Source organism: Balaenoptera borealis (assembly GCF_965194805.1).
Source record: "Balaenoptera borealis genome assembly, chromosome: 3".
Taxonomy (NCBI): domain Eukaryota; kingdom Metazoa; phylum Chordata; class Mammalia; order Artiodactyla; family Balaenopteridae; genus Balaenoptera; species Balaenoptera borealis.
The window spans coordinates 141001602-141013753 of NC_138866.1; the positions used below are offsets into that span (position 1 = coordinate 141001602).

At 46.9% G+C, this 12152-nt stretch overlaps 1 protein-coding gene across 2 annotated transcripts in view; it reads left to right on the plus strand.

The window, feature by feature from the left end:
* Positions 1-1074: 1074 nt before the first annotated feature.
* The window catches only part of RGMA (repulsive guidance molecule BMP co-receptor a), a 44837-nt gene continuing 33759 nt past the window's right edge, over positions 1075-12152 (plus strand). For both annotated transcript variants that reach the window (XM_082388941.1, XM_082388942.1), the window contains exon 1: positions 1075-1435. Coding sequence is in view for 1 of the 2 variants with exons in the window: in XM_082388942.1 (XP_082245068.1) it covers positions 1422-1435 (14 nt within the window). In the remaining variant the exon portion in view is untranslated. The remainder of the gene's footprint in view (positions 1436-12152) is intronic.

Below are 12152 nucleotides of genomic sequence, written 5' to 3' on the forward strand. Positions count from 1 at the left end.
CAAGCATAAATAGCGATCGTGTTTTAATGTAGATGGTACCTTTTTATTTTGCAAATCCAGAGAGTTCTCATCGTATCAAAATCCAAGACAGCTTGATTTCTGTAAGAACGCGAAGGCCATAACCCTGCTTGAAATGCACTAGCAAATTTCTCTAACCGTGCAATGCTAATTTAGGCGTGAGCTGTGTGTTCAGGCTGACTTCACGCCCCAGCTAGAGTTTCAGATTTGCACAGGGCGATTGGGTGGCTCTTTGCTGTTTCACTGCAAGGATCTTTCCCTGGACTCCGGAAGCCTCTGGGGAATTTACCGCGGCCGAAGTGGCCGTGTTCTCCCCAGTGTGTGCATGCGCTGCATGGTGAAACATTCTTTTGAAAAGCCCGTGAAAATCCACTCGCAATCCGTGCGTGTACATGTAAAATCGCAGAGCAAGGACCGGAAAGACCCGCAGCGGAGCACACCCTGACCCGAGGTTACTTCTGGGGAGCCGCAGTCATGGGGAGGGGATGTGATATGGTCTTCTTTTTACTCTAGATATGCCTGAGCTTTGTAAAATTGTACACAAGAACGTATTCGTGTATTACACATTTAATACATTTGTGTTAATATTTTAAAAGAAGTTTCTTAAACAAACATCTCAGTACAAAAAAGGTGCATCGCTGTAGAGAGCAGCAGCGTTTCTCGTGGATGTGACTGTCTATTCCAGAAACCTCAGAGTAACACCCCGCGCCCGCCCACCCTTGGACCATCATGGAACTGATGATGGAAACGTACTCTCCAGGACATCCCAGCGGGAGATTAGGAAAGTTGGAGGCGCCTCGCGGGTCGCCGCACTTGCCGCCCGCAGCCCCCTAACCCGGGCTTTTAGGGAAGTCTCGACTTTGCAGCGTGCGAACCCCACCGCCTCACCCCTCTACTGGTGCTGATGCGTGAAGGTGCGGCCGCGGCGGGCGGGGCAATCCGAGCCCGCACCCCCACCTCCTATCCCGCCCCCTCCCCGCCGGCCCCGCCCGCCTCGCCCCCAGCCTGCGCCCCGGGCGGCCGGCCCGCCCCTTCCCCTCCGCGCGCAAACGAACCTCTCGACGCCGCGCTCCGCGGCTGGCGGCTGGGGCCGGGCGAGGGAGGGGGCTAGCCCGAACAGCCCGACTCTGCAGTTGTCTCCCGAGCGCGGGCTGCGCCGCCCGAGCCGCTAGGCTGGGGAAGCACTAGCCGTTCGCTCACGGGCCGGCTCCTCCAGGCGCTCGCAGGCATGCAGCCCGGGAGCAGGCGGCGCGCCGCGGGCCGCTGCTGAGCCGGCCCGGGCGGCGGGGACCATCGCCTGCCGAACCCCTCCCACCTTGCCCCGGGGCCGACGAGCGGCGTCCCGGCACCCCCTCTTCGCCCGCAGCCCCGCCAGCGCCACCCCCCGCGGGCTGCAGGGGCTCATGCAGCCGCCAAGGTAAGCGCGGGCCGGGAGCGGGACGGACCCGGCTTTTGACAAGAGGCGCCGCCGCCACTTGCTCGGGGCACGACACCGCTGTGGTCCTCCCCAACCCTGCGTCTCATCTTGCTCCCATCTTGCCCAGATTTGGAGCTTTGCTGCGCCTCGATCCCTTTAGCTCTTGGCAGCAGTAAAGTTTTTGTGGTTTGGTATTTGCTCTTTTTTCCTAAAATGCTCTCCCCGGGCAGCCGGCAGCGCGCGTGGTTGGGCAGACCCGGCGAACGTCTGTACCACTGTGCGCGTGCTGGGAGCTCCCTTTCTCCCGCGCGGCCGTTGCAATCGGCCCGCGGAGCCTGGGACTGAGCGGGCCACCCGGCTGTCCAGCCGTGAACCCCCACTGGCACGAGTCGCCCGGCCCCCTCCTCCTGCTCCGCGCCTGGCTGCCTAGCCAGCTGCAGAGCCGCGGCTGGAGCGCCTGCCCCGGGGGGCGTCGACGCGGCGCACCGTCTGAGCTCGGGTCCGAGCGGTCCTTTGCCTGGGAGGGCAGGTGCTCGGGAAGGTGAGGGACTTGGGATGAGTGTTTAAGGGGTAGGATCCCCGAGTGGCCTTGACGTTCCTAAGTGGGCAGGTGGGCCCGACGGGCGGGGCACAGCGACGGCTGCGCGCGTGGCCCGAGCCGTGGCTCATCCCAGGGAACGAGTGGGGCAGGGGAACAGGTGTATTTAGGGGGAGGGCCGATGTGGGGGACGTTCGGATGCAATTCTTGATTGCACCCTCTTAATGTAATTGCATAAGATTTGCTCGGAGGTAGAATCAGTTCCCCCAAATTGATTTTTTTAATGGGAGCCTGCGAGCTGCTATTATGTGGTGTGGTTTCGGAAGGCGTTGGATTGTATTTATTTTATAAATCGGATGTCTTGCGATCGGATTAGGGGAAATCGCGCCATCTAGCGGAAATGGTACGCTGCGCGTTTCTTTCAGGCCGAGAAGTTGGGCGTTCTCAAAGTAGGAGATTCCGGCGCGAGGCGTGGAGGCAGGAACCAGCAGGCGGGTCCTGGGATGAGTATTTCTAGGTGTATTTACAGTCCGGCTGAGCGGGAGCTCAGCGACGCCCCCAGCTCCGCACGCCGAGCTCAAGGGCCAGGATTGCAGGTCGTACTGAGTGGCAGGTTGTCACCTCGAGGAGATCGTCACCTTCTCCTTCTGGCTTGAAGGTCCTCTAGCAAGAACATAACGTAAAGTGTTGCCTGCCTGTAAGTCTGTGCCTGTTCTCTGGGCATCTATCCCAGAAATCGGAAAAACCTAGGCACGGACCGTGGTCTTCTCCCGTGTATCACAGATGAGTGATTTTTCAGGCGAACCTTGAGCCATAACCCCTAGAAAAGAGATTGGCTGTGCTCTAAAGGGCAGCTGAAGGAGAGAATTGGGAAAGAGTCTGGTGCAGATCTGTACAGGAAAGGTATAATATACCAAAATGGCATTTTTTTACGCAAAGAAGAGGCTTCCTGCTGTTCCACTGCCACAGTGAGTGACAAGCAGGCCTCCTTTATGAGAGGTACATGACCTCCAGTTAGCAACTGGGGCAGACTTTGCTGGACAGCAAGCGGAGCGGACAAAGACTGTGGGTGGGGCTCCCAGTCCTTGGTGCCTGGTTTTTGCTGCCACCTTCCAGGCCAGATGATATTAACACTGAGCTGGACCCTCCCTGTTCTGAAGTGTAGTCTGCTTCCTTGTACAGCAGTGTGGTGTTCTCCTTGTGGGGAGGACCCTTGCCCCCTTAAGATCCTCTGAGCTGTGGTGGTGGTGAGGGAGGTCCCAGCCTCCTTTTTTTCAATAGCCCTGCTCCCATCATTTCCCTCCCAGGTGACAGGTGCTTATGCTCTGAATAGACATATGGAGTGGTGGGTGGCTTATCTGCTTACTCCCCACGCTATCTCAAACTGCCTCGCCGTTTGCAGGGGTTTATTTAATAACTAGATTTATGACAAAGAGGGTCTTGCAGTAACCTGGCATCTTATTCAAAGTGGCCTTCTCTGACCTTTGCTAAGAGACCTCTGTCTGCTTTCTTTCCTTACAAGCCTCTCCAAGGTGTGACTCGCTCCCTCCCCAGTGGGTGTAATAATACAGAATGGAGGATGAAAAGCTCCTGGTTAATATGACCCTTGACTTGTCTCTTCAACCGCCCTGTGGGAGCCCAATACAGGAATTCTTAGATGAGGAGATGCAAAATAAAATGAATAGGTACTGAGCATTCCTAACATTGGGACAGGGAGTTTTTCAAGTCACTCTCACTGTGATGCTCGCTGCTTCTCGGAAGCAGACAGGAAGAGGTGCTGGCATTTCCACTTCTCAGAAGAGGAAGCTGATGCCCAGAGAGGTGAAGAGGAATAGCCAAGGTTCTGTGAGTTTAAAGTGCTTTTTTCCTTACAGCCTTGCTACCAAATGAATTAAACTCAAGCACTTGGTTTTACCAAGTATGGTCCAGAAGCCTGCCATCCAGAAAAAGAGACAGGATATACCCAAATGAAACTGATCATAAAGTTCAGGCTTATTGGAATCTGTTATTTCTGTGAAATAAGAAGGCACTCCTGGGCTTCCCTGGTGGCGCAGTGGTTGAGAATCTGCCTGCCAATGCAAGGGACACGGCTTCGAGCCCTGGTCTGGGAGGATCCCACATGCCGCGGAGCAGCTAGGCCCGTGAGCCACAGCTACTGAGCCTGCGCGTCTGGAGCTTGTGCTCCGCAACAAGAGAGGCCGCGATAGTGAGAGGCCCGCACACCGCAATGAAGAGTGGCCCCCGCTTGCCACAACTAGAGAAAGCCCTTGCACAGAAACGAAGACCCAACCAGCCAAAAATAAATAAATAAATAAATAAATAAATAAATAAATAAATAAATAATAAAAATAAAGGAATTCCTTTAAAAAAAAAAAAGAAGGCACTCCTACTTAAAGATCACTGTTCTAGAACTTGACTTATAACCTCCCAAGTGTAAGTTCAAACCACGTTTACGTGTCTGCAGTGTTCCTGTGGCTCTCTGGAGAATGGCTTTGCTTTTCAAACAACATTCATTGTTTATTCATTCAACAAACATAACACAGACTTAACTTGAAGGAAACCCAGGCTTTTTCACCTGTGGTATCCAGCCCCATTCAGATGACAGGCTTCTCTTTTTCTTATTTTGACTGAATGACACCACAATTTCAGCTTCCCTTCCTTTAGCAACAGAGCTCTGAAGAGCAATGAACAGGGCAATGGAAAAAATGAAGAACTGTCTCGCCCAAGTGTGCAGACAAGGTCAGGCAGAAGTCAGTTTCCTTGGTGACAAATGAACATCTTTTAAAACGATGCCAGTTTCTTAGCCAGGTCTGACCTATGAGTAGAAAATGCTGTATCACACTGGAGCCTCTGGGTCAGGAGGCAAGAATACCCACTGAGGTGTGAAACTTCATAATCTATGGGCAAGAGGAAGAAGAAATTTTGAGATTTGGGCAGAAATTGGAAAAAATGCTAAATGCAAGTATCTTTTATAGCCCCATTTGAAAGATTTAAAGTCACTGCTACTTGACAAACATAAATGCGCATTGTGTACCTTATAAAATTATTATATCCAGATTACTACTGTAAAAAATTAAAGTGTAGCAGGCACTGTTTTTGTGGAAAATAATGACAAAATTGCTGGTTGAGTTTACTTCTCATTTTTCAACTGTTTGTTTAAAGCAACATTCCAAGATGGAGAACTTTCAGGAATCAGGACCCTGGATTTGCCAGAGTCTGAAAATCTGGCAGAAACTTGAAAACAAAAGATTCTGTCAACAATCTGGTAAAACAAGACCAATTCTTACAGATTCTGTGTCCTCCACAGGGCATAACAGAGATGAGTGGATATGAGTACCAGTGCCCTAAAGCTTGTTGATTGATATCTCACTAGGGTATCATTTAGTAGTTACCATCCGATGTGGTTTCCACTTCTGTTTTATTTTTTTGTCTTTGGTAGACGCTCAGAGCTCAAGATCTCTGCAGCAGCTTGCCCTGGCTGACAACAACAATCTGTCCTGATGATACCCACTCTACATCTGCCCTTGTGGACAGAGATATTCTCCCTCAGTCCTCAGCAAGAGGCTCGGTACCATTACTTATTCTTTTTTTTATTGAAGTGTAGTTGATATACCACATTATATAAGTTACAGGTGTACAATATAGTGATTCACAATTTTTAAAGGTTTTACTCCATTTATAGTTACTATAAAATATTGGCTATATTCCCCATGTTGCACAATATATCCTTGTAGCTTATTTTATACATAATAGTTGACGTGTTTTAATCCCCTACGCCTGTATTGCCCCTCCCCACTTCTCTCTCCCCTCTGGTAACCACTAGTTTGTTCTCTATATCTGGGAGTCTACTTCTTTTTTGTTATATTCACTAGTTTGTTGTGTTTTTTAGATTCCACATATAGGTGATAACATACAGTATTTGTTCTTTGCTGTCTGACTTATTTCACTTAGCACAATGCCCTCCAAGTCCATCCATGTTGCTGCAAATGGCAAAATTCCATTCTTTTTTATGACTGAGTAGTATTCCAGTGTGTATATATATCACGTCTATGGTTGCTTCCATATCATGGCATTTGTAAATTGTAAATAATGCTGCTATGAACATGGGGATGCATGTATCTTTTAGAATAGTGTTTTTGTTTTTTTTCAAGTATATGCCCAGGAGTGGAATTGCTGGGTCATATGGTAGTTGTATTCTTAGTTTTTTGAGAAATCTTCCATTACTTCTTCTTAGCACACTTATTCTTCTTGAAGGTGGATGCAAACAATTTTTCATCCTCTTTAGGAGTTTTCTCCTTGATGACTTCTTTAAACGAGGCCAGGTGGAAACATAGGAACATACAAAGACTGACCCACGACGGCTTCCTAAACATCCATCATGGTATAAGCCTTGTCGGTCACAACGCGGACACTCCACCTGAGAATTCACTCTCCTGACAGACTTTTTAATACATTTCCCAATTGATCTGGACCACAGTGTGTATTTTCCTCCAGGTTCGCTATTTAAAATCCATGATATCTAGTTGTTTAAGGTGCTTTTCACAGTTTTATCCTCTTCATCAAAGTCCGATCCACTTGTGAGACTACCAGACCTTCCTGGTTACCCCTTGCAGGGATGCATTTACCTGGCTGTCAAAGAGGCTAGCTCAGGAAACATCTGCTGGGCCATCGCAGTGACGTGGAAATTTGCTGCCAGTGTGCATTTTCAGCCCCAGAATAGAATAGAATAAAATAGAATAGATCACTCTTACAAGAACAAGTCCCTTGGACTGCTGAGAGTGCAGCTAAGCTACCCCGTGGTATTGCTGCCTCTGCACCCATTTTGTTTGGCCAAGTGGCCTGTGGGGACCTTGAATTGACACCAGCCCCCTCATTCAAGTGCATGCGCTAGATAGCAGCCAGCCCTGGAGATCCACAGTCTCCCCTCCTCCCCAGGGCCTGCCCCTTGTGCACCCCTCAGCTAAGACCCCCATTAGGCTCACCGAAAGCTCACTCTTTTGGTTTGAATTGACCTATCTGGCCTTAGCTCAGGAACCCCAAAGCACTCTACCCACAGACCCTAATCAAGACATGTGCCCCAGGTCCTGTTTTCTGTTTGCACTGGGCCTTGACTTCCCCATGTGGCCCCTAGAAGTGCACCAGGTACTTCCTCCAGGACCTGTGAGTAATGAACTTCCCTATTTCAGTTTCTCTCGTGGTCTGCTCACCATCCAGCACCTTGTACTCCACTTGACAAGTGTGAATGTGACAGATTCATAACAGAAGAGCACGTGGAAATGCATATTTCATTCACAGAATCATAAAAACTACCAGCTTTCTTCAAAACAATTGGTACCTTGAAAAGGATAAGAATTAATTGGAAAGAATAAGAATTAATGTTTGTTTGGAAGTTTTGGTATATAACTCATTTACATTTAATTTAATATCCTTTATGGAAAGAGGTAGAATATAAATAATAAATAGATTTTTAATACAATTGCGCTTTCTCAGATGGGCTTCCATTTATGCAAGCAAAAAGAAATGTAGAGCTTACGGGTGTTCCCTGGTGGTCTTGTGGTTAGGATTCGGGGCTTTCACTGCCATGGTCTGGGTTCAGTCCCTGGTTGGGGAACTGAGATCCCGCAAGCTGTGTGGTATGGCCAAAATAAAAAATATGGAGAGAGAGAGCTTTGAGTGCAGGCTCACCTGTAGACGTGACGAGGTTCATGAGGGCTTCCCCTCACAGGTCCAGACCTGCTAATAACCCCTCACTCTTAAGGTTGGTAGGTCATTCTGCCCCAGAACAAGGGATTCCTGGGAGTTTAATTTGTGTTGTTTTACATCAGTCAGTGCAGCTAAAATAGTTTGAAATTCAAATTTCAGAATACTGATTTCAAAGTGCTTCCCTTACTATCCTGAAGCATGCTTGGTTTTGTATCCATGGGTATCTCAAGATCATATGGTAAGGAAAAGCTAGATGCCACCCTCTTCAGTGCTGTGAGGGTTTTACATTGCTTTTATTTTTCTCTGCTAAGAGCATTTTGAGAAAGGAGATCCCTAAACTCCAAGCATCTGATTTCTTCACGAGCAAATGGATGCTACTGGCAGAGTCTACTGACTTCAGGGGTTCATTGCTAGGGAGCGTACACCTCCCCACATACACACACCTGGGCCAAGAGTCAGTGAGGGCAAAGCAAACCCAAGCCAAACGGCACCCAAACCAAGATGGCACCCAGGTCCTCCCTTTCTGGGTCAATGACCAATCTCTAGGGACGGAAGCCCATCTGGTTTTGAATTTAAGACATGCTCTGAAGAGCTTGAGGTCTGAACAGACTGCAATGAATTGATACTGTAGATAGATTTACCTAAACATCTTGTTGTGTAATATTTACCTGTCACTCAGAGGCTATTAAGTCAGGTAAGCACTCTATGAAACCTTGACCTAAAGATACCATTTAACATCCAAAAGAAAGAAGAAGAATTCTATAAGTATTTCAACTTCATAAGTTTTTAGGGGGGTAGGGGAGATGGTGCAGGAAAATTTTTCTTTCCTTAAAACATTTTAATATTTTTGTTTGTTTATGGAAAACAGTGTATCTCTAAACATGCTCACATCTCTAATGAATGACCCATCATTATATATATAGAGCATAACAGGAAAAAGTAAACCCTGGTGAAGATGAGAAGTAGCTGTGATTTGGTGGGAAATACATTGGACTTGGCATCATAAGGCCTGGTTTTGAGCCTCGCCCTGCCATTTATATTCTTGGTGACCTTGGACAAGTCACATAATCTCCCTGAGTCTCAGTCTCCTCATTTTGAAACGGAGGCAGCTGTGCCCATTCCCATAGTTGAGACCACCCTACAGTTACGTGGGAGACTTTGTCTTATAGTGGTTGATCAACAAAACTTGAGTATAACTGATCATGCAGTTAGAACCCACCCAGAAGTCAAGGTTATCTAAAAGTCCTTGGGCACTAATTTGAAAAGATACATGCACCCCAGTATTCATAGCAGCACTACTGAAAATTGCCAAGATGTGGAAGCAACCTAAGTGTCCATCAACAGATGAATGCATAGAGAAGACATGTCATATATATATATATATAGATAGATAGATAGATAGATAGATACACACACACACACACACTCACATATACATACACACAATGGAATATTAGTCAGCCATAAACAAAGAATGGAATTTTGTCATTTACAGCAACATGGATGGACTTGGAGGGCATTGTGCTAAGTGAAATAAGTCAGACAGAGAAAGACAAATACTGTATGATATCACTTATATGTGGAATTTTTAAAAATACAACAAATTAGTGAATATAACAAAATAAAAATAAGCAGACTCACAGGTATAGAGAAAAAACCTGTGGTTACCAGTGGGGAGGGGGTGGCAATACAGAGCTGGTGGAGTGGGAGATACAAACTATCAGGTATAAGATAGGCTACCAGGATGTATTGTACAACATGGGGAATATAGCCAATATTTTGTAATAATTGTAAATGCAGTGTAACCTTTAAAAATTGTATTAATAATTTTTAAATTTTTTTAAATTTAAAAAATAAAATAAAAGTCCTTGGGGAACTCTGCAGATTTCCCCACAGTCCGCACACATACAAAGCTCTAGCAGAATCAGGTATGTAGTAGATACTTTGTTACAATCAAAACAATGGTTCTTATCCATGATATAAAACTAACATTGGCAACTACTTATCAACACTTAACTCTATGCCAGGCATCTGCTCTAAGTTTTCTATTATTGTGTTAACTCATTTAATCCTCACAATAATCCTCTGAGGGAGCCAGAGTATATCCCCATTTTTCAGATGAGATAACTGAGGTTTAGACAGTCTGTTCAGACTGCATGTTCTTGGCCAGCATGCCATATTGCCTCTGTAATGTAAAAGTGAAGACATTCCCTCAGCCTCCAACAAATCGAGAAAAAGAATACCATGGTGGTAGAGGAAAATGTCACATAAGCAACACATTTGTTCTTTCTCGATTGGCACCCTTCCCCACCGCCCATCAGCCGGGGATCTTCTTTATTTCAGCTTTGCATTAGCCATTCTAAACAATTTTGAATTTGATGAATAACTTGGTTCTCTGTTCCTATTGCTAAATGTCTGTGGTATTTGTGCTCGGCACCAACTTGTTCATTAATCCAAATACTGCGGCCTTCTGCTGGTTGGGAGAGAGACGCAGACTCGCTGATCAATTCAAATAGTTGCCATTTGGTGGATAAATGGGTCCAAGCTGGTTCTTCTCCCAAGAACTTATGGAATGGGGAGAAGTAGACACTGGGTGGTCTGTCCTCCTTTACAGGAACCTGGTGCATCTCGGCATGGGTACCCGGAAGTTGCTTTAAAACAAGAGGTTAGGGGCTTCCCTGGTGGCGCAGTGGTTGAGAATCCGCCTGCCAATGCAGGGGACACGGGTTCGGGCCCTGGTCTGGGAGGATCCCACATGCCACGGAGCAGCTGGGCCCGTGAGCCACAATTACTGAGCCTGCGCGTCTGGAGCCTGTGCTCCGCAACAAGAGAGGCCGCGATAGTGAGAGGCCCGCGCACCGCGATGAAGAGTGGCCCCCGATTGCCACAACTAGAGAAAGCCCTCGCACAGCAACGAAGACCCAACACAGCCAAAAATAAATAAATATATTTATTAAAAAAAAAAAAAAAACAAGAGGTTACTAAATGTTTACAAGATGTGGTTTCAGGTATACAGTAGTAATGCTGGGTATGACTGCTGAAGAATTTCATGCTGACACTGAAACATACAAGTGTCACTTTTCAAATAACATTTCCTACTTGCTCAGCAACATTTCGCTTGGGAGAACCCAGAAATGTTCCAGATGAGGCCCCAGGCTGGCTCCTCAGAGTCAGGTATGGGCAAGGCCAGTTAGTCACAAAGCCAACACTAGTTCACTGAATTCCTAGAGATACCAGACCGTGAAGCTGGGAGACCGCCTCCCCGGGGGGCGGTGGGATGTAGTGGGCAGCCAGGCCACGATTCTGCAGATTGAGAAGCTGCGGGTCCAGAGGTAGGAAAGGACAGGGACCACACAGCTAGAGGTAGAACTGCTCCAAATCCCAGGTCTCTCTCTTTCCCCACATCCACTGCAGTGTCTAAAAACTCTCAATCTCAACACCGACAATGAAGCAATTCACAAATACTATCACTTTCGTACTGGGCTTTGTAGGCAGAAGAATTTGCAACTGTAGACCAGCTAGTAGGGTGTGCACTGGAGTCGCAGACAAGAGCTCAGGAGGAAAGTGAGGAAGACTTTCATAAATGAATTCCAGCTCTGTACTAGCTTATAATCCCAGTTAGCAAGAAAGGGGAGAGGTATCAAAAGAATAAATGAGGCTGCTCCAGGAGCTTACTGAGAATCTCAGAGGTCAAGAAGGAGAGGTGCGAAAGACGGAAGGAGGGGCTTAAATTATGGAAATGTGACCTCAGAAACTGTTAGCATGTCATCAGGAGGGCTCCAACCCAGCCTGGGCTGAGGCTGGGGGACCTCAAAGGGAGTCCTTCCTTCTGTTCTGAGTAAGAGGATGAGTACAGAGATGGACGAGTGTCAATGGAGGCAGAGAGAAGACCAAACATCTCCATGCCTGGGAAGGAGTTCGTGAGCTCATCAGAGGTGGTGTGACAGCTGGGAGTCACCCAGACCTGCCCAAACCCCACTCTGCCACCAAGCCAGCTGGGTGACCTCAGGCAGATTACTTGCCTTCTGCAGTGTAAGTTGGGGTAAATGTGGGTTGCCTGACTTCTGGATGAGAGAAGAGAGAAGACGTGTTTTTGAATGGGAATTGAAGTCCAGGAAGAGAAGAGGATGTAGTTTTTAAAGGCATTTCGCATTCCTCACATGGACTATTTTATTTTATTTATTTATTTTTATTTATTATTTTTTAAGTGAAGTATAGCTGATGTATGATATTGTATGTTACAGGTGTACAATATAGGGATTCATAATTTTTACAAGTTATACTCCATTTATAGTTATTACAAAATTTTGGCTATATCCCCCACGTTGTACAGTATATCCTTGTAGTTTATTTTATACTTAATATTTGCACTTCTTAATCCCCTACCCTTATATTTCCTCTCCCCCTTTCCCTCTCCTCACTGGTGACCCCTAGTTCTCTGTATCTTTGAGTCTGCTTCTTTTTTCACATGGACTG